General features: G+C 48.6%; 1 protein-coding gene across 1 annotated transcript in view; it reads left to right on the forward strand.

Moving 5' to 3' along the window:
- Abcc4 (ATP binding cassette subfamily C member 4) overlaps positions 1-26,699 on the forward strand; it is a 197,369-nt gene that overhangs the window by 74,249 nt on the left and 96,421 nt on the right. The window contains exons 10-19 of the mRNA XM_005079412.4: positions 364-453; positions 1,823-2,014; positions 4,587-4,681; positions 4,835-4,921; positions 10,889-10,985; positions 13,531-13,740; positions 14,301-14,441; positions 14,741-14,778; positions 15,829-15,923; positions 17,934-18,080. Of these exons, the coding sequence (XP_005079469.1) occupies positions 364-453; positions 1,823-2,014; positions 4,587-4,681; positions 4,835-4,921; positions 10,889-10,985; positions 13,531-13,740; positions 14,301-14,441; positions 14,741-14,778; positions 15,829-15,923; positions 17,934-18,080 (1,192 nt within the window). The remainder of the gene's footprint in view (positions 1-363; positions 454-1,822; positions 2,015-4,586; positions 4,682-4,834; positions 4,922-10,888; positions 10,986-13,530; positions 13,741-14,300; positions 14,442-14,740; positions 14,779-15,828; positions 15,924-17,933; positions 18,081-26,699) is intronic.

Consider the following 26,699-nt stretch of genomic DNA (forward strand, 5'->3'; position numbering starts at 1 on the left):
ATAGGTGATTAAAACTTGAGGTCCCAGTGAACGTTTAGGAATGATTAACATCCTCCTACGTGGAAAATTCTGTTGGAAATACCGTGTTTGTGCCTTCGTGTGATCCAAGAATCTCTCATCACGAGAAGACAGAGTTCTCCTTTCTACTGCTTACATTCGAATTCATCCAGAAATCGGGACTCAAGTTTATGTATCTAAATAAGTTGACTTAAATGAACAGAATGAAAAGACGTACCGTCTTCAGTGAGGAAGAAGCATGGGCTACGTGTGTATGTTAGTGTGCTGTAGTTTTATTTCTTCTGCTTTTCAAAGGGACTATGTTGCTTCCTTAAAATGAGACACGTTGTACACCTTACCTCGTAGGCATTAGACACTCCAACCCTGCAAGGCCTTTCCTTCACTGCCCGGCCTGGGGAGTTGTTGGCTGTGGTCGGCCCCGTGGGAGCAGGCAAGGTAAGGTTTTTGTCTTCGGGTTGGCTCTTTGGGAATTGCTTGTGTGACTACTACTCGGGATAGAAGGACTAAGAATGAGGGAGACTCCCTTTTTCCAGTGTGACCCCCCTAAATGCTGCCCAGGTCTTGGGAGGCCGTCCAGCTGAAACCGTTCCTCTTATGACTGACCCAAGTCATGTCAGTCCAGATTTAGCCCAAGCACAGCGATGGGTTCTCTTGAGCCTGGACCAGACCCAGGCAGCTCGGCCTTTCAGAAGGACTGGGTTCCGGGCCAGGCGGACAGTCTCTGGCTCTCTGATTGCGGTAGGCACACACGTGATAAACTGGGCGGGGATTCCTTCTGTCTGTGGTGAAGACTTGCTCCTCAGAGCTCCTTTAAATAAAGATCCTTCCCAGTGCTTTGGATGCATCATTGGCGCATGGACTTTCTGGAATAGGCGCTTAAGTGAAGGCAGTCTGGCTTATCTGGATGCCGCCGCAGCTTCATTCAGTATTGGGTATGAGAAACTTCTATTACGCTAGGCCATGATTCTGCTGTGTGTTTTGATCTGTCGGTCTGTCTGTCTGTCTATCTATCTATCTATCATCTATGTGTGTGTATTTATGTATCATTATCTATCAATCTATCTTCTATCATCTATGTATATATGTGTATGTATGTATCATTATCTATCATCTATCCATCATCTATGTACATGTGCTTTTTTGTATGTATATATGTATCTATCATCATTATCTATCATCTATCTATCTATCTATCTATCTATCTATCTATCATCTATGTGTGTATTTGTGTATGTAGCTATTATGTATCTATCTATATATCTATCTATCATCTATCAATGTTTATCTGTGTGTATATGTATGTACATATGTATCTATATATTAATCATATATCTATCTATGTATCTATGATCTGTCTGTCTGTCTGTCTGTCTGTCTGTCTATCTATCTATGGAGAATGGGTCTCAATCGCCCACAATGGCCTTGGGACTTGCTATGTTGCCAAGGTTGACATTGATCCTCCAGCCTCAGTCTCCCCAATGCTGAGATTATAGGTGTGCACCGCGGCACCCAGCAAAGATTGTTAATTACACATAGTATTTCATACAGCATTGCATATAGCCAGCGATTCTATACAGCATTGCATTTGGGGGAAGATCATTTGGGAGGGCCGGTTGTCACAATCTATTTTTGTGTTGTTGGTTTTTTTTTTGTATTTCTATAAAATACAGTGGTGTCATTTCTGTGTTGAGTTTTGCTTTTAAGTGCAGTGTTTTCCACAAGAAGGTGACGCTTGGCCAGCTGTGCAGACACTAACAGCACGTGTGTGTATGTGTGTGTGTGTGTGTCGTAAACTCTCTTTCAGTCCTCACTGTTGAGCGCAGTGCTGGGTGAGCTGCCTCCGGCCAGTGGGCTCGTCAGCGTGCATGGGAGAATCGCCTACGTTTCCCAGCAGCCCTGGGTCTTCTCGGGAACCGTGAGGAGCAATATTTTATTTGGGAAGAAATATGAGAAGGAACGCTACGAGAAAGTGATCAAGGCCTGCGCTTTGAAAAAGGTGACCTTTGAGTTTCTTACTCTCCGTTTCCCAGTGATGCTTGCAATTGTGACTCTAAACAAGTCATTAGCAATGCTTAAGCTAAGCTTTTGGAAGCCTGCCCGCCCCCACTCATTAGTTTGGTTTGTTCTATGAAGCTCTGTTCACTTTTAGCTGTTTCTGTGTCCTTATGTCCTGATTGCCACATCTACGGTGGGAAGGGGGACCCCCCAGCCCCCATCCTGTTTCTGTAATCCTTAACTTAAAAAATGTATTTATTTTTATTTTATGCATACGGGTATTTTGCCTGCATGTATGTCTGTGTACCCGATATACATCTGGTGTTTGCAAAGGCCAGAAGAGGGCGTTGGATCCCTTGGGGCTGAAGTTACACATAGTTGTGAGTCACCATGTAGGTCCTGGGAATCGAACCTGGCTCCTGGAAGAGCAGCCAGGGCTTTCATAAAACACTGAACAATTACAAAAGTGGAGAGGCCAGCGTGTTGAGCCCTCGAGCACCTGTCACACAGCTTTAGCCACAACCCACCGGTGACCAGTCGTCAGTCATTTTTCTCCGAACTTTTGGAGCCTCGTCCCCACTCCGTGTCATTTTCTAGGGGACCCAGAGCCCTCTGTGTTTCATCTGTGAAACTTTTCATTATCTGTGCTTAAGAGAAGTCCCTTGGGCGGGCGGGGCGGGGCCGGGCGGGGCGGGGCGGGGCACCACGACCGTATAACGTTCAGGAAATAACAAAATTGCCTGAGGTGGTGCGGTCTAGTCAGGCTGTGGATTTTGAGTCCTGATCGGCCGTCAGCTTGCACGACTGAGAATAAACTGGGCAGGGAATTCTACAGCCCCGGCCCAACTTGGGCTTCATTTATTTTAAAGAAAGGTTTTCAGAAATTATGTTGGGCTGCCCTGAAAATAACAAGATGAAATTTTTTTTTGTTACGCATGGCGATTTTAATAAAACTGGTAGATTATTGATGAAAATCGAGCGTGCCTGATAAGGAGAATATAATAAGTTAGCAGGTAGACAGAAGGCAGACGCCTACAGACACTGATTCTGGATTTGGCTGTAAAAATCGATCAATAGTAGCTCGCCATAGTGTCTGTTTACAGCATCCTGGACCCCGACTGTGCTTTTCTGGTGTGTGGAAAAGGCCAGACAGTCCCCACAGAGCTGCAGTGTTGAAGGCTCTGTAGTCCACTCTCTGAGGAAAAGTGTAATGTCATTTGGACTATAGCTGGAATGTCATAGATTGTGTTGGTCAGTGGTGGTGTATGATGGTGTGGAAAGAAAATAACTTTGTGTTTTAGTGGGACTTCTTGCCTTCTGGGTGACAGTTAATGGGAGACTGTGTGTTTTTATAAATGACATCAAGTCACAGTGACAGACTAGAGTTGCACTAAGTAGTAAATATATAAACATATATATATTATAATATAAATACAAAAATGCTGGAGAAGAAATATAAATATCATAACATAGCTATATACTGCATAAGAAATATAATATAAATAATATATAACTATATATATATATACTGCATAGAAAGGGAGAATAATAGATCTCTTGTGTTCAAAGTCTTATGTGTTCATCTGTCTCATTCGCTGTCTCTGCATACCTGTGCAACAGATCTCCACAGCTGACTCTGTCTATGCCAGGCCTCGCCATTGATAATTATATGCAAGCCATAAGTAAATGTTTCTCATATGCGGGGCGTTGCAGACCTGATCATTATCCTGTTATTTGGGGGCATGCTTTGTCATTTCTCTACAGGACTCTGTGCTTTGTCAATTTAAATTTCAACATAAAAATGTTGATTTGAATACATTCCTAGATCCTCAGTGGAAATTGAGTCTTAGCTTTCTTTCTTTCTTTCTTTCTTTCTTTCTTTCTTTCTTTCTTTCTTTCTTTCTTTCTTTCTTTCCTTCCTTCCTTCCTTCCTTCCTTCCTTCTTTCCTTCCTTCCTTCCTTCCTTCCTTCCTTCCTTCCTTCCTTCTTTTTCCTCCCTCCCTCCCTCCTCACCAGCATCCTCTCTTAAGCCTGCCCCAGCTCTGTGGCCTCATGGTTGCTGTCCTTTGAACACAGCAGCACACATCGGCTGAGAGGAGCTCTCTCTCTGGATATGATGCAGTCTTTTGGCCCCCCCCCCCCCGCGTTTGGCGGTCCCACTCCGCCCTAACCTCTCTTTATCTGAGCCCTGGCTGGTCATCCGGTGGGAAACCGTACCTTCCTACCAGTCGCCCCACAGCTAACTTCCTGTGTCTTGAACAGCGTTATTAAGTTTTCATGATGCCAGTCTCCATCATGGATACTGTGGGGACTTCGTTCTCTTCACCGCCGAAGCCACCATGTCCAAAAAAAAAACGACTCCGAGTCTTTGGCGCATGTCTCTTAAAATAGTTAAGCGCCTCAGAAATAGTTAAATCCCCCGAAAAGCCGTGACATGGGAATTCCCGAGTCCTTTGCGGCTGATTAAATGTACACGCGTGTTCTCCCTGCCCCGCCCCCACGATACTGCTGTGGGGCATAAGATGACTTTGGGAGAGCAACCGTAAACCTCCCTCCTCTGTCTCTCCGCGCAGGACTTACAGCTCTTGGAGGATGGGGATCTGACCGTGATAGGAGACCGGGGAGCCACGCTCAGCGGAGGGCAGAAAGCTCGGGTGAACTTGGCACGGTAAACTCGTCTTCCAACTGCCTGTGTGCCTATGTCTGGATGAAGCTTCAGGCGGTGGGGCGCGTCTTGTCCACTTTGAATGAGCATCCAGGGGCTGAGCACCGCGATCCCAAGACAGCGCTCCTCGTCTGACTTCTCGTCCTCGCCTTTCAGGGCCGTCTACCAAGATGCCGACATCTACCTCCTTGACGACCCGCTCAGCGCTGTGGATGCGGAAGTGGGCAAACACCTGTTCCAGCTGTGAGTTTGCTCTGTCTTACGTCAGCCCGTGTTCAGGGACCCCGTGAAGGACGTGCAAATTCTGCAGCTTCCCCTGGGCTCATAGTATGCCCCTCTTCTCCTCTGTCCCCCTCCATGTGACCCATTTTACAAGCACAAGACCGAGGCAGGGAAACAGGGAAGGTCCTGTCGGTGCGGTGATGTGCACAGAGCCCGTGCTTTAGAGTTTCAAAGGGAAGGCATATTCTGTACACCTCTCCTCCTGCTCCCTGGTGTTCACGGCCCCCAGGAAGAGAGAGATGTGCACTTTTAAATGGAAGGAAGTGGCTTGGTAGCTGGGTAGCAGGGAGTCGGCTCTTTTCCCCCATAATTTAAAAATAATTTGCTTTATTTCAATGCATATGTGTATACGTGTATGTATGTCTATGTGTATGTGTCTGGTTAATGAATGCCACATGTGTGTCCGTGCCGGAGGAGGCCACAGAGGGGATTGGATTCCCTTGGAGCCGGAGTTAGAGGTGGTTATGAGCCACCTGACGCGGGTGTTGGGTACCAAACTCTGGTCCCCTGTAAGTGCTCTTAACTGGCCATCTCTCCAGCCCCTCCCTCATAATATTTTTTTTAACTTTGTGTGTGCAGTGAGGCTTCAGTGGTAGCATAGGGCCTCCATGGAAAGGCCTTACTGGTTTATGTTGAGCTGTAGGCTGGGAGGCTTGGGGGCACTTGAGAAGGGGATTTCGTTCCTTCTGAGCAAAGGAGCGGTAGACACAGGTATGAAGGTGTGGACAGGGAAGGCACCGGAAGCCGAGCGGGCACACCTCCCTCAAGGGGAGGCGCAGAGCTCGCAGCGGATGAAGAGCCCCGGAGATGCCAGCTCGAAGTTCCTGCCTCGTTTAGCTCTGGGAGCCAAGATAGAGCGCTACAGATGGTGTGGCTCTCATAGCAGCATGAGCCCTGGAGGCAGAGGTCAGGTTAGGGCACCCCTTTCACCTTTCTCTTCTTAGGTGTCTCCCCCCACCCCCCAGATCTCCCCTTCTCCAAACGATGGCGGTCAGGCTGACCGAGGGCCACCCTCATAGCCACTCTTAAGTCTCTCTCCGGAGGCCCTGTCTTTAAATCGTTAGGTGTTGGGTGAGCTTTGGTATGTGGATCCAGGGGAGTGGGGCTCAGTTTGTAAAAATCACTAGCAGAGTGAAAATGGAACATCCAGGCTCTGGATTCTGGGATTGGGGAGAGCGCCCGGGAGATGGATTGTGTCTTGTGTTGTGATTATTGACGCGTTCTGGCCACGGGTGGCAGTGACGGTTGGACAGCAGCGTGGATGTGCTTTATGCTGTGGCGAAGACGCTTAACGTGGCTATGGTAATGGCTTTTATGGCATGTGCATTTTGCCACCACAGAAATAAAAACGCGCGTGTGCGTGAGGTAGTGTTGAATGGTTCCGAATGCGGAGAGCGAGAACAGCTGGCACTTGGCGTAGATCCAGCCCTTTCCTGTCCCCCCCCCCCCATCACTCACAGACGAGTTCTCGGTGGGATGCTGTCGTGGAGTCCCTTGGGAGGTGGGAGGGAGGCGTTTCAATCGCTAGGTACCAGTATGTGGATCACAAGGGTGTGCCCCCAAGTTTCCCTTTGAGCGTGGGGGGTTTTATAAAGTCCTCTTGCACCCTTAATGTTAGATGGCCCTGGAGAGACACCCGATAGGAGCAAGCTTGTTAAAATTGTTGCTTGCTAATCAGAAACCGCATTCTTTTGGGGGAAGCTTGGAGCGGGAAGCACGAAGGCAATTTAGGAAATCACTCAGCAGCAGCTGGAGAATGCTCCCAGCGAGTTAGAAAATTGGACTAAACAATACGCTATGAAAGATGGCGGTCGCGTCGGAGCTCAGAAACGTGAAGTGCTTTGTATTAAACGTGAATGGATTCTGTTTGCCACTAACAGTCTTATTTCAATCACAAATATACATCCAAGGTTGTTAAGGTTTGCGAGCTCTCCAGCTCTGCGTTGCAGACGTAGGAAACGGAAAGCCAGGGACCCCAGACTGATGCCAGTCTGGTCTAGCTGTGGCTTCTGCATTTCAGAAAGTCTCAAAATCACAGATGCCTGCCTCTTCCGCGACCTGTCCGGGGCTATCCTAGCTAGCTCTCCCACACTGCAGCCAACCCCCAGAGACTCAGTGTCTGCACGCCTTTATTGGCATAGGCGACTGTGACAAAATGCCAGAACTGGGTGACTTCGGAACAACAGGAGTGGCATTTCTCATAGCCGCGGAAGCTGGGAGCCCGAGGTGAAATGCTAGTGGATCTGCTGCCTCATGAGGACTTGGCGATTCGTAGATACATGTCTTCTGGCTTTGCCCTGACTGGCAGAAGCGGTACCGCCCATCCATTGTTCTCTGTGATACGGACCAACACCAGTCCAGTCCACCACAACGGCAGACTCCCACGAGAAAGCCCCAGCTCTCCATGCCACCGCACCGGTGATTGATTTTCAGCGTGTGAACGCGTGGAGAGACAGAAGCCTTCAGCGTCCTGCGGTGGCTCACCATCTGGGCTCCAGGTTCTCGCATACATTCTCACCACCGGGACGCAGCTCCAAGTTCTAGAAGGGAAGAGCAGTGTCTTCTTTGCGATCTGCCCCGCCGCCGCTCCCCACGTAAACCAGAATCCCAGCATTCTAACGCGTGTGTTGGCATGCTGAATGACTCGTGCCTTTTTTACACCTACTGCCTGTCTTGGTGTCATCCCTTCTTAGCCTGGTGGCTGTGAATCAGGAGACAGGAAGGAGACAGACCTACGTGCCTGGCTGTCTCTCCTGCACCTCCAGGAAGCATTATGCTTCTTTCTGTGTCTGGTAGATGCTCTTCGTCCATTACCCATAGCATTCAATGTGGGGTGCTGAATTATTTTGCACCTCAAGCCCATACTGGACTTAGTGCATGGAAACACCCCAGAATCATGGCACCCTGCCAGGGACACAGCACCCCACCAGGGGACACAGCACCCCACCAGGGGACACAGCATCTCATCAGGGACACAGCACCCTGCTATATCGCCCTTGTTACCGTATCTCCTCTGCGTGAGCCGCTGTGTGGCTGGTTTACTTCGTCAGTGGGTGTAACACCTGGTACCTGGCACTCGGCATATCGACTAAATGAATCCAAGCACTTACTGCCTCTGTCTTTTCTATTCGTGGGCCTGAAACATCCTCTGTGCTATGGGGTGGGGCAGGGGCGGGGCGACAATGGTTCCGTCGGCATTTTGAGGTTCTTGGATGGGATCAGATTTAAGTGGTGAACCAGCCAACATCGGTGTGACATAGGAAGGCACAGAGGCCTGTGTCTACATCGGTTTAGTGACTTGGGAGGCGGAGGCAGGAGGATTCTTTGAGTTTAGTTATTTGGGACAATCTGAGCAATATACCTAATCTCTCATAATACATACATACATACTGACTTAGAAAGTTTTACTTTTTAAAAATTTAATGTATATTTCCCTAGACATCTTTTGGGGAGAAAGCACCTCATTTAGGAAAAACATAACACCATTAATTGTAAAATTATTTTTAAAAATGAAAATATAATTATGTCATTTCTCCTTCCCTTTCTCTCCTTCAACTCCCATGTGCCCCTGTTCCCTCTTAAAATCATGGCTTCTTTTTCTGTTTTTGTTACTGTAGCACACCACACACAACACACACACACACACACACACACGTGGCACACACTCGCCTAAGCATATAAATACAACCTGTTCGCTCTATATAACGTTACACGATGATTGTGAGGTGCCAGCAGCCTTAGCTGAACATCTACAGCGCAACCCCTGCATCTGAAAGTTCAGGGACCGTCACAGAAAACTGGAAGGAAGATGTGTCAGGACCAGAGGAGCAGGAAGTTTGCTGTGAGCGTGTCTCCTGGAAATGTCAGAAGCCACACCCGTTAATTCTCTCCGCCCTGGCTGCCTAGCACTACCCGAGCATGGACGACACTGACAGACATGCTGATGTGAAAGTCTGCTACATGGATGCCATACTTAGGCATGCTGAGTTAGGCGTGCTGAAACCTTTAGACATGGCCTTCCCCTGGGAAGAGCGCACCAGCTGGGTATCCAGCACCGAGTGGTCAGCCCTGAAAACATACGTGCAAGTAACGTTAAACAGATTGAGCGGGCTGTAGTTACACATTTAGGCATTTGTGTGTGCTTCTGAGATCTATGACTTCTCCAGCCCTGGGTAATTGACTAGGCTTCCGGTACGAAGCACTTTTTCCCTTCTGACGAGAGCCCCTTCAGTACAATTAGAGAGCTGTTGGTTACCACTAAAACATGAGCGCCTCTATTACACCCTCAGGTCATCGTACGGTGGCGGTCGTGGGTCATTGTGTTGTAGCTGTAGTAGCTGGGTGGGACTCCGGCTCCCCTTGTCTGGAAGTTTGCACAGTACCTTCTGAATCTATGAAAGCTAGTCGTCAGGGAGGAGTCGCCTTGTTTGTGAGACTGAGAAGCTAACCCTGCCTCAGGTTTAGTAACTAGCTAGGTGAGAATAGACAGGGATTGGAAGAGCTCCATCCTGTGTCTCCCCATGGCTACCTCAGACTGACAATGTCACCCTGCCAGCTTATGGCCTGCAGCCCTGCAGGTTGCTCTGTGTGAGAGAGAGAGAGAGAGAGAGAGAGAGAGAGAGAGAGAGAGAGAGAGAGAGAGAGAGAGAGAGAGAGAGAGAGAGAGAGAGAGAGAATATCCTATGACAGCCCTCAGCCAGTTTTCCCTGGCCTAGTCCTGTGCTAAGGCTAGGTTCTCCTGGGTCCGCTGTGAGAATGTGGGTGCGCTTGCAAGGGGGAAATCTAAACCCCAAAGGGTGTACACCGAGGTCACTGACCTCTTTCCTGCCTTTCAAATTCTGGAGGTTTTCAGTTCTAAAAGAGCATTTGCTCCCAGCACGGGGAGCTAGGGTTGTGGTGGAGATGGCTTGTGACCTCCTCGGTCCCTTTTCTGCCCACTAATGCAAGTGTGCATTAGTAAACACTCCAAGGCCATTTGTTTGCTGGGACGTTATCCTTACTACTCAGCTTCTGTTGTGGTTGTTGTTTAGACAGTCCTGAAGTCCAGGCTGGCCTCAAACTTGCTGCATAGTCGAGGACATTCCTCGAACTAACCCTCCTATCCCGACCTCCTTCGCACAGGGACTGTAGGCGACGCCGCCACCAGTTCACGCTCTCCGTGCACTCCGCCAACTGAGCGGTGGCCCTGTCCCCTAAGAGCCTTTAATTAATCAATGTGTACATCCTGAGCAGGCACCTAAGCAGACATCTGAGGAAAGTAACCACCCTCTCACGTGATGTGAGTCTGTTTCTTTAGGATTCCTGTACCACACTGTAAGGAAACTAGAGTTTCAGTCCAGCCGTGTTTTGGAATATTAGTGCTGTTCAATTGCTTTTATTATGTCCCGCACCAATTCCGTTTCTTGGCTATATCATGTGTAAGTATGCACAGTTGTTAAACTAAGATTTAGAAGAAAAGTGGCAGACACGGCCTTTTCTACTGGCTACCTTCCAGGGTTTGTTAGAGCAAGACTCGGGTGTTGCTCGTGGATTTGAGTACTTAGTTCATGTTGTTAACTCAGGTTTGCATTTAATTTTTTGGTTCATTTTTATGGCCTTTCAGTTGCGTCCGTGTGTCTGTGTGTGGGTGTGTGTGCACATAAGTGTAGGTGCCCTCAGGGCCCAGAAGGGGACCTTGGATCCCTGGGGTTGGAGTTATTGGCTGTTGTGAGCTGCCCGATGGGGTTGCCGGCAACCAAAGTTGATTCCCCTGCAGGAAGGAGCAGTGCCCACCCTTAGCTGCGAAACTCTTCAACCCGTGTCTGTACGTCTTTTAAAGTACACCCCGTGGCTGTGTTGTCTTTGCCTCGTTGTGGCTTGAGCTCTTCCTGTGCCGCGTGGAGAACGCCGCTGATGTGTTTTCTCCTCCGGTGGCGTTTACATCTGTAGGTGCATCTGCCAGACCCTGCACGAGAAGGTCACCATCTTAGTGACACACCAGCTGCAGTACCTAAAAGCCGCCAGCCACATCCTGATACTGAAAGACGTAAGTCGCGATTCGCTCTTCACAAGCAGGGCTGGGGTTGGCCAAGGGACTTCAGCACAGATTGTGGGCAGCAGCGCTCAGGGAAGGGAGAGCCCTTGAGAAGAAAGTCGGATGCACCCAAGAGCGAGGCTACGCGCTCCGCAAAAGGCAGGTTCAGATTGTGAGCAGCGTAGAGTCCACGGAACCAGCCAGCACCTCCGTTTGAGAGTGGGGCTCCTGTCAGGCTGCTCTCTGTGGACCTCTGGGGAAGGCTGCCTGCCCTCCCTGAATTTCACACCCGCTCCCTAGAGTTGAGATTCATGTCTCTGAGGATAGCCGGAGGACTTTCAGAAATAGCACCTTGAGGGCTGGATGTGGCCCATGTCCACCACAGTGGAGTACCTCAGACAGGTCACTTGGTAATGTTTCCCCCTTTTATCGAAAATGGATTTTTTTCTTGGGCAATATATCCTTATTACACTCTTCCCTCCCTCTGTGCCTCCCGGTTCCTACCTCCTCTCCCATCTGGATCCACTCTCTTTCTGTTTCTTCTTAGAAAGGAACAGGCCTCTAAGGGATACCAACCACACATAACAAAATATGATGTAATAGGATAAAGCAGAACCCATCACATCCGGGTTGGAGAAGGCAAATTAGGGGAAGGGAAAGAGCCCTAAGAGCAGGCACAGGCATCGGAGACGCACTGGTTCTCACACTCAGGAGTCCCAGAAAAACACCAAGCGGAAAGCTGTGTTACATATGCAGAGGGCCCGGCGCAGACCTGTGCAGGACCCGTGAGTGCTGCTTCCTTCTCTGTGAGCACTTTGAGACCTGGCTCAGTGGATTTGTTTGAGTTTGTTCTCCTGGTGTCCTCCATCCCCTCTGGCTCTTAACGCTCTCGCCACCTCCTCTTCTCCCGTGCTCTAAGGGGAGGGATTTGATGGAGAGGACAGGTCACTTTTATAAGGACACAGTGCCTCTACGGGCTCCCTTCTCAAAGGCCTTCCTGGCTGCAGCTCTGGAAGGGGGGGAGGCAGACAAGGAGGCGCTCCACACACTGAGAAACAACACCCGGAGAGATCATGGTTCCACAGCCCCTCCCTTCTGGACTTGGGCCTTCCTACCAGGCCCCACCTCCCAAAGGTTCCAGAACCCTCCCAGCAGGTGCCACCCCGAGGACCAAGCCTTTGATCACTCAGTAGGGGGGGACACAAACAATTAAGCCGCATCCGAAGCAATAGGAGCCTTCTTCAATCTCTTGGCCGAGGATGGGAATGGCAAGGGAGTGTTAGTTAGCCAGAGTTCACAGTGTTTGTGTGCAGTTATTCTCTGGGAGGTAAATCACGACTTACTGTGGCAAACGGGTTGTGCGGTGACAGCGGAGTGCCTGCAGAAGTTCCTCTGGTGCCTCCCTGATCCTTGCTGTGGCTTCCAAAGAGAGGTGAGGAAGCTGTCAGTCAAAAGCTCCCTGGAATAAATTCTCACCACAAAGAAGATTATAGAAGGCAGGGTGACTATCCCCCTTAGCGGCAACTTAGTGTGTCAGCTGCCTCCTATGCCCCCGGGAATCGGAACTCGGATTCCTCAAGCTGGAAAACAATTAATTTCATGTGCAGAGAGCTGGATACTCTGCCCGCAGAGTCAGTAGGTGTAGAATAAGTTTTTGTCACCTGTCCCCACATGGAGACTGCTTTTGAGGGCCCTGCCTCCTGCGTACTGCCAGTTTTATTTTTAGCACACAGCCATTCGTTCACCCAATCTCAGGGGCCCCGGAGAAACTGAGACACGCTGTTATTGTTAGTCTGGCCCCTTCCACCTGCAGAGAGGATGGGCCCCTCCCCACATTCCTAAAGCTTTCCTTGGGAACCCGGCCCCTTTCCTTGTGTGTTTTGCCGAGAGGAAGGGCGCAACTGTGTGAAGCAAGTGTGCAAATCAGATCTTATCTCCTGAGTGCAACCAGACGTGGCATTTCAGGAAAAACTTTCTAATCCTCAGGTGACCGGGCTATTACAAGCCCAAAGGCACTGGAATCTTCCTCAGGGGACCACCTTGATTGGCACGGGGGTTGGGCGAGGACAGAAGAGTAGGTGGGGTCCAGGGCCATTTTTTTTCCTAACCCTGAACTGTCCTCACTTTCAGAGCTGCTGTCCTTTGATCCAGGACCCCAGGGTTTTGTCCACTATTAGTTTGTAGCTTTAGATAAATCACCTCGTGTGTTCAAACATTGTGAAGATATTTGCACATTATTTCCTTTAATGTTGGTCAGGAAGAAAACACGGGATGAGACGTCCTGTGGCACGTTGGGTCTTTAGTGAGGAGCTTGAATTTAGGGGGAGGGAGTTTTAGCCTAAGATCATGAAGTTTGCACAGTGGCGCGTTGTTTTATATTGCCGAGCACCTAGAATTTGGCAGAAAACAGAATCGTCACTTAGGAGGCACTTATGCGTCACTCCATACTTGTCAACTAGGACTCCTGGCCCGACTGTAACTTAAGGCCCGTTAAGTGTGGTTTGGTTAGATTAGCGCTAAGTGCCAGGGTCTGCGTCTGAAGTCCATTTTGTTTCAGGGTCAGGTGGTGCAGAAGGGGACTTACACCGAGTTTCTGAAATCTGGCGTGGATTTCGGCTCCCTTCTGAAGACGGAGAACGAGGAAGGGGAGCACTCCTCAGCCTCAGGGACCCCAACTCTCAGGAAACGAACTTTCTCTGAGTCCTCAATTTGGTCCCAGCAGTCGTCCAGGCCCTCTTTGAAAGACGGGGCCCCAGAGGGCCAAGATGTGAGTTCGTCTTGTACCGTTGTATGTCCTCTTTGTTCTTACAGGCCTTGTGACCCTTCGAGTCACTCGGTTGGTGGCAGCCTCGTCTGTCCTGACGTCGAGCCCGTGAGTCTGAGGTGTTACGCAGTGAAAATAGGGTTAAGGGAGAAACCCTGGCTGTGGCTGCCTCCCGGGTGGGGCCTGGAGAACCTCACAGACATCCATAGTGGCTCTTCTACGAGAAGTTCCAAAGATCTGTGTGAAGTCTAGAACTTAACCACGGGCAAATCTGGAGATCCAGCCTTGGCTTTGGCATCCAGAATCGACATAGGAAGGGCACTTCAGAGCCGTGGTTCTCAACCTTCCTAATGCCGAAACGCTTTCATACACCTCCTGTTGTTGTGACCACCCAACCATCACATTATTTTTGTGTCTGCTCCATAACTGTAATTTTTGCTACTGCTATGAATCATAATGCGAATGTTTTTTCCCAGTGGTCTTAGGTGACCCCCGGGAAAGGGTCGTTCAGTCCTCAAAGGTGTTTCCTGTTTGCTTACCAACGCTGCCCCCTTCCTTCACAGACTGAAGATACGCAGGCAGCACAGCCGGAGGAGAGCCGCTCCGAAGGGAAGGTCGGCTTCAAGGCCTACAAGAATTACTTCACTGCCGGCGCGTCTTGGTTTTTCATCGTTTTCCTCATCCTGCTGAACATGGCAGCTCAGGTGCGTAGTGGTGTCCGCGCCCGCAACGCGATACTCACACAACGTACATTAGTGCGTGATAGATGCGTTGCGCCGTCCGGAGGGGAACGGCATCGGCGGCGCCAGCGGGGTTGGAGACGTAGAAAGTGGGGTTGATCTTGTAAGACCTTAGCGGTGACATCTTGTCTGGGAATGGTGCTTGCTGCAGACCTGCTGGGACTGTCCCAGCACTCCGGAAGCCTCCCCCTTTCTCCGCGCCTGGCCGTTTCGAGTTTCAGGCCCGGAAGTCGTGCCAACGTTGTATTTCACTTCCTTTGCAGGTTTGCTATGTTCTTCAGGACTGGTGGCTTTCCTACTGGTGAGTTGTTCCCGTGTGGGTTAAAGGCTACAAGAGCCATCGGTAGCTTCATTTCCCTGCTGGTTTTAGGGAGAAGTGGGGTTTGTTGGACCTGCTATTCTAACCTCAGTCACCTGGGGAGAAAAGAGGAGTGAGGAGAACTGAATGCCAAGATTCAAACTGGGTGTTTTTTTTTGTTGTTGTTTGGTTTTGTTTTGTTTTCCAAGACGTGGTTTCTCTGTGTAGACCTGGCTGTCCTGGAACTCACTCTGTAGACCTGGCCAGCCTCAAACTCACAGAGACCCGCCTGCCTCTGCCTCCTTGGGTGCTGGGATTAATGGTGTGCATCACTACTGCCTGACTTTAAATTTTAGTGTGTGTAAAGGGCAGCTTTTCCTTGCTAGCCGCTTTGGTTTATCACCCGCCAGTCGCCTGGGCTCTGCCACCTTGTAGTCCCCAAATAAACACACAGGAGGCTATATTAATTATGAAGCTGTTGGCCTTGCTTGTTTCTTACTGGCTAGCTCTGACTTAAGTAATTACCCCATAATTGTTAATCTAAGTATTTCTCTTACCGGAGAATAGTTCCGGGCTTCCTACCTCCATGGCATTACATCTTGACTCTCCTCATGTTTCTCCTTCCCAGAATCCTCCTGGATTCCTAGCCCCACCTATCTAGATTCCTATTGGCCAGACAGTGCTTTATTGACATATACACAGGACTTCCCCAACAGGTGTGTGTGTGTGTGTGTGTGTGTGTGTGTGTGTGTGTGTGTACCGTGTGTGTGCCTGGCAGCTGCAGAGGCCAAAAGAGGCCTCCAGATGCCCGGAACCAGAATTGCAAACAATCGTGAGGCGCCGTGTGGGAGCTGAGACTTGAGCCCAGTGCTCTTAACCACTGACCCATCTCTCCAGCCCAATTCACGCTCATTTTAAGAGATGGATACACAAAGGGCTGTGTGAGCTGAGAGTTGTTTCCTAGCACAAGACCTTTCTCCCAAATGGAGGCTCCTTTAAAAAAAAAGAATAATAATCTACCTAATACATTTTCCTTCCATGTTTCTTCCACAGGGCGAACAAACAAGGAGCTCTGAATAACACGGAAAATTTGAATGGAAATGTAACTGAGACCCTAGACCTTAACTGGTACTTAGGCATTTACTCAGGTAAAGTTTAACCATGGGGTCTATTACACGAGAGCCTGAGGTGCTTACGATGAGCCCGTGTGAGCTACCAGAGCTCCTAGGAGTAATTCAGCGGCAGCGTCTTAACAGATTAGGAGACTGAGTAGCATTTACTCTCTGAATTAATTAGAATAATTATTATTTTTTTCTAATCTACCAGAAGAAAGAGGTTGAATGAAGATTCTTAATTTGCTCTGTACTGGGTTTTGAAAGTTAAACTAGGATTGAGCGTTCAGAAAACCAGCCACTGGAACTATGTGGCTATTGACTATTCTAATAGGTTGCTCTCGCTAACTCTTCTATCATTATATGGACGGGAGGGGGATTAGAAACGGATCCCAGTCCCGTGCTTTCGATTGCTCCAATTCTGTCTGAATAAAGCCTAGGCCTTTATTGGGCTTGGATAGAATCCTGTGTCAGCAAGGCCCACAAATAAAAGCCTTACCCCCTCACAGGTATGCCAAGTTCCCTTCAGCACACGGCTCACCTCTCGGGGCTCCTCTAATTCCTGAAGAGGGAGGCTAAGCAGGGAGAAACCCAGTGTCTAGGAATTAGGGCCCCTTCTCTTTCCTACCCCGAGAGCAACAGTGTTATCATATGTCCAACTGTGTGATTAATTTAACATTTGGTTTGCCAGACTAATGCTCACTCCACACTCTGTTGTCACAAGACTGTATGTGTGGAATTACCTCCTTTAAAAAAGAAAATCCTCACCTAAAGTTTCAAGCATTCCCACAGGAAGCACTCACTCTAGCTTTCCCTGGGCAGGGCGAATTATCTGCTGGAGCCCACTCGCCGAGATTTGGTGCTTTTTTTGTTGATCCCTTGCTAAGAAATCCTAATCCACCGACTGGCTACCATCTCAACTATGGAAGACCTAAAGGGGAATGGGTCCATCATCTATTCGAGTAGGCTGGGCAGCTAGGGAAAAATGCTGGTGTGTAGGGTTGTAGAATTTAGGCAGCGTTCAGAGGCGAGATAATAACGCTCTGATGTCATTTCTTCCCGTTCTGGGGGGCAGTGCGAGCTAAAAGCTAAGGGATACCTGGGAGAACAGAGGTTAGGGAGGTAGCTCGGGGGTAGAATCGTTGCCTCGTGTGCGTAATGACGGTCCATCCCCGGCGACACACGGCACACCCCCCACCACACACGTATCTGTGCAGAGTGGTTATCCAAGGGTGCCTCAATTAAACGCGCAGTTTAAACATCATTCAAAATGCATGCCTCAATTAAGCATGCAGTTTAGACGGTGCTCATTCAAAATGCATGATGTTTCTATGAGACACGTGGTGATTGACCGCTCATTTAATCGCCTTCTGTTAAAACACGATGTGTGTTTTCTCACAAGCCGGCCATTTAGGAAGTTTTTTTTTTTTTTTTTTGGTTTTTCGAGACAGGGTTTCTCTGTGGCTTTGGAAGCTATCCTGGAACTAGCTCTTGTAGACCAGGCTGGTCTCGAACTCACAGAGATCCACCTGCCTCTGCCTCCCAAGTGCTGGGATTAAAGGCGTGCGCCACCAACGCCCGGCCTTAGGAAGTTTTTTTACCGTGTGCAACGTGGCGTTTTCAAATTCTTTAAAGCTACTTGGGCATTTACCGCAAGGAGAAGGCGACTCCCTTCTCTGTTAGTACCCACACCCAGGGCAGTGTTAGGTTATGGGGCTCCCAGATAGTCGGTGGATTGGGAGACACAGGGATGACGTTCCTTTGGTTATATTTCTTCTGAGTTATTGCTAGAACATGCAGTTTACATATTAAAAGTTTACACGTTATCCACCCCACCCTTACGTATATATTTTCCATTCAGTGGGAAAGATTTCTTTTTTAATTTTTTGTCAGTGTATCTTATAAATGCATCATCCTTAGGTGGGACCTAGATGTTTACGTAATAAAATAAGTAATATATCTGTAGACTCTTCCAACCTGCTATAGCACCACGGAAGAAGGATGTTGAAGACCCTGTTTTCTCTGGATGATTTTCCTCTATTTCAGGTTTAACTGCCATTACAGTCCTCTTTGGCATAGCGAGGTCCCTGTTGGTGTTCTACGTTCTTGTGAAAGCTTCCCAGACGCTGCACAACAGGATGTTTGAGTCGATCCTGAAAGCTCCGGTCTTGTTCTTCGACAGAAATCCAATAGGTAAGTCAGAGGCCCAGCTCCCCAGTAAATGCGTTGAAGATTTGATGACATTTCGGTCTTTGAAAGGGGAGGCGGCGTGGAGAGAAAAATCTCTCTGCCTGTTTGTTTGTTTTCTGCAGTAAAGCTTCCCTGATGTTTCTCTCCCGAGATAGGAAATCTAAGTATCAGTTTCATAGAAGGTGTAACAAGACATCTATCCGCGTTCAGTTTGCAGAGTACGTTGTTCACCCCGTACTCTCGTGGCTTAAAGAGCTCGCTGCATACCTTGCAGGCAGGTAGAATCTGTTTGCACAGTTGCTAAGATACCAGTTGTGTCCACACCACATTGGCCTCTACCACCTTTTGGAGGGGTCTCCTTAGGAGGAGCCCTTCCCTGAGCAGGAGATGATGGGCTGGGTATTTGCTTCTTTTCTTGGGAGGAACATTCATTTCTTCAAGTGTGAGGACTTGATTGTGCGGTTGACCTGACCGGTGTTAAAGATTAGAGCCCCCAAAATGTGATCGATCACCCCGCCCCCGTAAAAGTTTCTGACTCTGTATGTTATCTCACTTGTTATTATATAATATAATGTAAATATATCATTTATTTGGTATTTTGAGATGGTCCCTTGATGCTACTGCAGCCCTGGCTGGGGTGGAAGTCACTATGTAGACCAGGCTAACCCTGAGCTCTTACCCCTTCCTCACAAGTGCTGAGATTCTGGAGCGCACTATTAACATCCCATTCAACTCTGTCTTTTGACACAAAGGAAAACGACAACCCTCCCCCCCTACATTCCTTCTTTGTCCTAAAGAGGTGCCTTAGGTGCCTTCTCGTGATGGATGGGGGCCCCCACACAAAGGTCCCCTCACCCACTTTGCTTCTGCAGGTACCTCCTTGGGTGGGAATCCTAGGCAGTGTTAGTCATCAGCACAGACTGTGGTCGTCCGGGGGTCAGTCGTGAGGCCCCGGGTAGCTTTGCTTGTGCAGGTGGTGGTTAGGGGACTCACTGCGGAGGAAGCCAGCCTGGAGGGAGCACAGAGGACCGGCTGGCCATCAGATAGCTGCTGGACCTCTATCGAAGCATGCGGATAGCGTCAGACAAACGGTTTTCGCAGTAGGATGTGTTGGTTAAAAGCACGAGGCCTGGTACCAGCGGCCATCTTGACGCCAGCTCCTCGTGAGAGCCATGGCTACAGCTGTGACATGCGGGTAGACCAGTTGACCCAATCTCCCCATGCCTTGGTGTTCGTATGTGTGACATGGGGACAGTATCCTTACCCATCCTCTTAGAAACAGATTTAAGCAGGTGAGTGGTTCCCAGTGCTTGAGGCGGCGGTGCCTCACCCTACTCCGGTCATGAGTGACAGGGACAGTGGCCCTGGAGCTCCGTTTTCTACCCATGAGGTGAAAACACCAATTCTGACTTTTCCCGTCTCACACGATTGACGTGAGTGTTGTGTGAGACGACCCTGGGAGGTGTCACGCATGCATCCATCCCGCAGAAGCTATCTAGTCTGGGCACGAGGTGGAGCCCAGAGAACGGTCAACCGCGGATGCCACGCGAGGTCTGGCTGGAGGATTCGGTGCCATGAGCACCGTAGCTGCTCAGCTAGTTAACTGGAGAGCTGTGCGTAGGCTGGCACGCTTTGCAGACTGTGCTCCGCTGCCCGTCCTATCCTCACAGAGTGCTTCGTGTTCACGCTGGAGACCCATGAGCTCTTCCTGGTGCTGATTTTCATGATTTATCGAGGGGCTTAGGGGCCAGTCTAAATCTCGGGTAACTAATCTTACATCCGGTCAGACGTGTTCGTTCTGCTTCCCCCTGCTATGCCTATTAGCAGGACATCCTCCCTGCGATGAAAACAGAGTCCAAATAAACCCCAAAAGATGGACCTCTTGTTTGCCACAAGGGTGAGCATGAATTATTTACCTTTCTAGTGGAGTCCTTAAAAGGAAAATTACAAAGCGTTTTAGGACTTCAGTTCTCATTCACACAGTATTTTGCACATTTTACAATGGTGAAGAGATACATCGGGGGTATGGATTATGCCATATTAGCCTGATTAATTGTAATTATGTACTGAAGTCATTAGTATGTGTATAACGTGTACAGAAGCATTCCTGTTATGTCAAGCCTCCTTAGTTACACAGCGTGTTTGCTGGGCAGTGGGAAGACACAAACATGTCTTTAAAAATATTTCTCCGTGGACAGCCTTCAGGAGCCCCCCTGAGGTAAGCAGGGGTTTCCTGCTGTCTCTATATCGCTGCACGCCCCCTGATTTCAGACAGCAGCAGCGACTAGAAGGACTTTTGCCAGCATATGGTATCTAGTAAGCTAGACACAGGAGTAGGTTGGTACGGAAGCCACAGTTGGGTCCCATTAGCTCTGCCCCCCTCCCAAGTCCCCTCACCACAATCTGATGCGTCTTAAGCCCAGCTGGGACCTGAGATCTGACCCGTCCATCCCTTCCTTGGTTGCTGCCTGTGTCGGAATCCCAGCGACCGTATTCTGGAAGTCAAAAGCGTCTTGTTCCTTCTGCCATGGGTTCGCCCTGCTCTCCGCACGAGAGAGCTGTCCCTTGATGCCCATCAGGTGGGCGACCTCTGCACTTGTCCAGAGACACCGGCCCACCACGGAGGCCGCAGCGCCGGCCACGGGGCCAGCATCCCACGTTTCTGACTTGGGGAGCGTGGGCCAAACCTGTGAAGGCATCGGTTTCTCTCTGCTGCTGGCTCCATGTGGGTGATGACCACGCGGTCACACCAAAGTCGTGAGGTGTGAAGTTACTCTCGCGATAGAGTCCATGCGTGAGTGTGCAGAGTTAGTCACGGCGTGTCTGCATAGTACGGCCCCTGGCCGTAGACTCATGTTTCATCGTCCGACAAATCCTAAGCTCATAACTAGGACCAATGTTGAAAGCAAAACAGACTCCCCTCGCAGGCAGCCAGGCTATTCTGGACATTGGCCACCAGGGGGCAGCATGGGCTGCAGAATTGCAGGCACAGAGCCTCCCCGCAGAGTGGTTGGAGAGACCAAACCTGGGTTGGCCCTGAAAGCTTCCTTGGAAAGTTGTCCTTTTCTAGTGTGTGTCTTTGTACCTCATTAGACCTGACAGGAAAAACGTTAAAAGGCCTCCCCCACCTTGCCCCCCCCGCCGCCATTTACATGACCAGAACATGAAGCTACATTAAAGAAATCTTTGCATGCCGCTTGAGGACACTGGGCATTTCATTTCAAAGTGTAAGTTCTGATCCCCACTGAGCACTTTCTGGTCTAGACCCCTGAATAGGCAGGGACTGTCCCCCTGACTAGATGTGTGCTATTTCCTGAAGGGTGGGTTCTGACTGGCTTCTGTCTTCCTCCAGGGAGGAAGGGTTTTATTCCTATGACATCTGGACCCATAAAGACCTTGTATTCCGTGCAGTCACCCAACTTCTCCTTTCATTTTCTTTTTTGGAGGCCAGAGGAGTAGCTGGGTAGTGGCCTCGTCTTCTGTGGTCCAGTTTTGGTCACGTAGCTAGTGGCTGACTGCAGTAACTTCAGACTCCACGGAAGTCTTTATTTAGCTTTAGTTTATCAATTTGCCTGGAAGAATTGGAGCTGGCAGTGTAGGCTGGCACGTGTGTTTCCCTTCTCTCTGGAAGGTGCAGAGTTAGTCGTGGGTAGGGGCCAGTGTGCTCATTCACACGGCAGATTTTCGTTTTTTTTTTTTTTTTCCTGTTATGTGTGTGCTGGTGTGTGTATCCCACAGTGTAAAAAGGAGTACCAGCGTATGTCACCATTTTTAATTAAGTATGTGAGAAATAAAATACTGGGAAAGAGGCAAACTGACTTCTCCTGATTTAAAATAGATATTAAATCACACGCGCACACACACACACACATGCATGCGTGCACACACACACACACACACACACACACACACACTCTTTTGATGAAAGTGGTGATCATGGAGAACATCACCAATAGCCCTAGATTTTAAGATAGGCTCCCTTATGTCCATCCTAATAAAAATCCAGAGACTGCACGATGATTAAGACTCACGGCTCGACTGGGTGGGAGACTGGGCAGGTAGATGACTTCACAAATATAAACTATTCTAAGTCAGGCTGTGCCTCTGGGGGGGGTGCAGGGAGGAGGGGAGGGGAGGGGAGGGCTGCCAGTGATTTGCAGTATTATTCTCTTTCTGCAGTCTGGACAGGGCGTCCTCAGAATCCAGGGCAAGTTGCTAAAGGATTCAAGCGGCAGTGAAAAGAGAGTTGAAAGCTACACAGTGGGCGTTTTGTACCATCAGAAAGGCTGTCTTGCTGGAGCCTTTATGAAATCAATTGTCAACATGCCCTGCCTTCGCCAGAAAAGCAAAAGCAGAAAGTCCTCAATAGAGAAGAAATCTAATTGCAGGATACCTGTCTGTTTATTCAGTCCCAGTGGCCGCTGGAGTTAGTGCTAACTGCATATTTTAACGAGTATAATACGGCGCTGTCAGAATTACCTCGGCAATAATAGGCCTGTTAAATTATAGCTCTATAAGTGTGGGGGTGAGATGTCTCTGCCGCGCACACGTTAATCTACGCCTGTTCGCACAAGTGCTTCTGCCGAGCAGGTAGCGTGTCCCAACAAGAAACACTGGTCCTAAAACCTCTGCTTTATGGTAGGAGTTGTTTTGACACAGCATCATTGAGACGATTTACAAGGCCAGGCTTCGTGTTAAAATAGCTCACCGGTGTCATCATTCGTCACCAACATAAATATTCAGCAGCGGTGTTGGAAACGAGTGAGATGCCCGTGCGTGCCAAATCCCTGGCTGTGTTTCCTTTCAAGTGAGATCTGCTGTGGGATAGGGCTAAAAGCAACCACGGTTTCTCTCTTCCTTGAGTGCGGACGAGCCGTGAGGAACCGAGACTAAGAATAGCCGCCGTCTTGACAGCTTCCCTGTACTCATCCTGCCTGGATTGGTTTTGATTCTGGCATAAGGCCTACGGGCTTCTTTCTTTTCTGTTTCCCCCCCTGCTCCCTTGCTTTATGCATGTTGTAAAGAATATATTTATATGTACATTAGTTAGTTGGAGAGGCTTTTTTCTGTTCATAGGAAGAAGTTAGTCATCGTCAGAAAAAGCTTTGTTGCAAAACAAAAACACACGTTTCCCCTTTCATTTTTTCCTTGTTAATAATAAGTGTGAGAGAGTACAAAAGGAATCACACAAAAGGTTGCATTAATCATAGTGAGCCTCAATAGCCACACAAATATTTTTTTTCTGCTTTGAATGAAACAGCTAAACGGTTTGAGGTAGGTGTGGCAATTAAATCCTGTCAAGTTGTCACATATTAAAAATAATGTTTTTTCACATAACAATGGTTATATGTACTTAAACTCTTATCAGGGGTGATATTAAGAGATATTTTATGGGAGTTGCCCATTTACTGTTAATAGCATAATAGAAGCCTTTGTTGAGAGTTTAAATTGTTACATAGTTACATATATTTGATTGCTGGCGTTATTTCATTGGTAATCTCTCTAAATGAGATTATTATGGTGCCTTTCTACAGCTGGTAAATATTACACTTTAAATCGGTTAGAATGCTCCAATGGCTTTTCATTAACTTTTTTTCTCCATACTAAGTTGTACATAGAAATACTGGCAGCTCAGTTACATGCATGCACACACACACACACACACACACACACACACACACACACACGAGAGCAGAGAGAGAGAGAGAGGGAGAAAGAGATTGAGAGAGCTGTGTTCATGGCTGTCTAATAGAATGTTTAAACCATAAGATGGGAAGCTGTTAACTCCTTTAAAATGATGATGTTGTATTTCAGAAGACTGAAAGGATTAAGTGATGCAGGCATATTTGCATTCCTTGTCCTCTTATAAAGTTATTCTTCATTTCGCTATGAACAAACTGGTTAAAAAATCTTAATATTTGCATCATTGAGTCACCTTTTATCTCACAAAAAGTATAACTCTTTCTGTGTCTGCTTCTATGCAGTTTACATGTTAAGATAATAGTGACCCTTTATGGCAGACTTGTTTTTAGTCTCTGAGGATCATGCTAGCCTGGTGAGTCTGTCTTCCCTGAGGGTGGACAGGCGCTATGGCTGCGATGTTAATGCCCTTCGCTGGGAGGCCTCCAGTGGCTCAGAACCCGACCTGTTTAAATCCAGCTAACTCAGAGCTAGGTATAGGTGCCGTCCGTGGCCATTGCCATCTGGGGAGCGTAGACGGATGCATGATTCGAGGTCGTTGGGTGCTGTCCCTTGAAAGTTTTCTCCCCGGTGATAGTCGACGGTCAGAAATGCTTCAGGCAATAGGTGCAAGTCTCTGCTCCCGTGCAAAGTTTCAACAGAAAACTCTAACCAACGTCATCAGGAACAAATGTTGATGTTATGGAGAGTCAAGCCGGGATAAAGCATAATTTTAGGGTGTTCAGTGGAAGTCAGCGGGGACTTACGGAGTTAGAATTCTGTTTGTGTGCTTTTGGGTTTTTGTTTTTGTAGTGAATTACATACGTACTACCTGCATCTTGTGTTGGCTCCGTGCTCCCTGCCATCTTCAAACTTATCTGTTATTTTATTGCCACATTTCCCAGGCTCAAGATCGGAGACTTTGTAGTTGATGAGTAAATACGTGTTGGTTTCATAGAACAAGGGGAAGCTTTGTAGGGGCGTTTACGTCTCCCTAAGCTACACCCAGAAAGAACAATGGAGCGCAGTGACGATTAGAATAAAATCGCACCCTTTTGTTTTATAGTTGGCAGATCCATGGAATTGATTTCTGCTGATTTCAAAAGAGCCGCTGAAGACAGGGCCTAGTCTACGGAGTGGGAGGGGCCTAGGCGGAGTGGGAGGGGCCTAGGCGGAAGGGGCAGAATTGGTTACTGTGACTCGTGAATGTGGCCTGTGGTTCCAGGTTCCCTGGCTGTTTACCAACTGAGCAAATGATGCTGTAAGCACCTAATGGATTTCTTTGAGGCTTCAGTGTACGTTGAAGGCTTCAGGGGCTTTCTGTCTCTTGGGATTTTGCTGCTTTCGTGTTTTATGAACTGGGTGGCATGCATTCTAAGCCGTAGACTGACGAGTTAGGACTGTAGTGAGGGCGTCGAGGGCGTTGAGGGGGATTGAGGAGCTGGACTGTCCTGTGTGGTGGCTTCGTGGCCTTGTGACAGCTACTCCACTTGCTTCAGCTCCCTGGTCCTTGGCCTCCAACAAGTCAGACGAGAGGTTTCTTTTCTTCTCAGACATGTATCGGTCAGCTTCTAGGTGTCTCTACGAAACTCCCTCATCTCGGGAATTTGTATGCTTACATAGCCACACGCAATGGGCTGTTTTTAGAAAGCATTAAAAAAAAACCAGACATTCCAGTCTCTGATCCTGTGTAGAAGTGATACAGATGGGGAATCTGGGAGTTGTGGATGGACACAGAACACCTAACTTACTCTCAGACGTGGTCTGACAGTGTGCATCTCCGACGTCAGTGACTCGGTGGACTCGCTTCGATTTCATGAAGTTTGCAGAAGCTCCTCCCCTGATACTTCAGGGTTGGATTGTTTTCATGTGGAAAGCACCCTAGTTGGGGCGTGTACGCAGTTCTGTCTCTAAGCACGTAAGTCGGCACTATCATCCAGACACACTCCGGACCCAGCAGGGAGGCCACCACACTTTGGCTCAACCCCGGAAACAGGCAGGGGTCCCCAGAGTTACCCCGTGTGAAGACCCGTACACCCTGTGGACTCTCTAGACTTCTGGTAGTGTTATCTTACAATCAGTCATGAACCATTGAGTATTCTCGTCCTTGGAAACCAGGATTAATCTTTGAGGAGGAAAAAAATCCCCCCTGTAAATAGAAGCCCTACTTCTACTTTAATATCTGGAAGAAAGAGCTGACAAGCTTCAAAGTGCGTTTTGATGGAAGTTCACTAAAATGTGTGGTCGTGCAGAAAGCCATCTCCAAATCAGGTTCCGTTCTGGGAAGTCTTTGACTTCACTTCTTTCTCTCTCTTTCTCTTTTTTTTTTTACATTTGCATTTTATAGATGGTATCCCGTGAGTAAATGTTTCCACCTCCTGAACACCTGGAAAGTCTATTTTAGACTCCTCCTGGGTGTTTGGAAACCTTTAGCTAGACATTATTTCGCATGCAATCGCTCTCATCATTTAGGGGAAATCCTGCTTGCAGCTCTGCTTGCTGGAAGGTGGTGCTGTCAAAACATCCTCAGAGACAGTGGCCCTGCCCAGTGAGGCTGCAGCCCCGACCCTGACTCTGGGAGACAGAGGCTTAGTTCAGGATTTCTCTCTGAACTCGAATCAGAAGCTTCAAGGTTTTTTGGGGGGGAGGGGTTCCATGGCTGGCCTCTTTTTGCATGTAGTGAAGCCCAAATCTGACCTAGAGATTTGAGGTCCAGGGAGGAGCAGTCACACCAGTGCCTTCCGCAGGCACCGGGAGATTTGCAGAGACACCTCGGCGTCGGGTGGTTCATTCTGACACGTACTCTCTCATAAGTATAATTCCACACACCTGGGTCGCCTTGCGCTTCGAGGCACAGACGGGACCGTGGTTTTCTTTTCATTACTTTTAAGTGCTTAGGAGTAGAAGAACAAGGAAGCAGGACTTTCTTGTATGTCGTCGTTA

The sequence above is a fragment of the Mesocricetus auratus genome, unplaced genomic scaffold, assembly GCF_017639785.1.
Source record: "Mesocricetus auratus isolate SY011 unplaced genomic scaffold, BCM_Maur_2.0 Super-Scaffold_2245, whole genome shotgun sequence".
NCBI classification, from domain to species: Eukaryota; Metazoa; Chordata; class Mammalia; order Rodentia; family Cricetidae; genus Mesocricetus; species Mesocricetus auratus.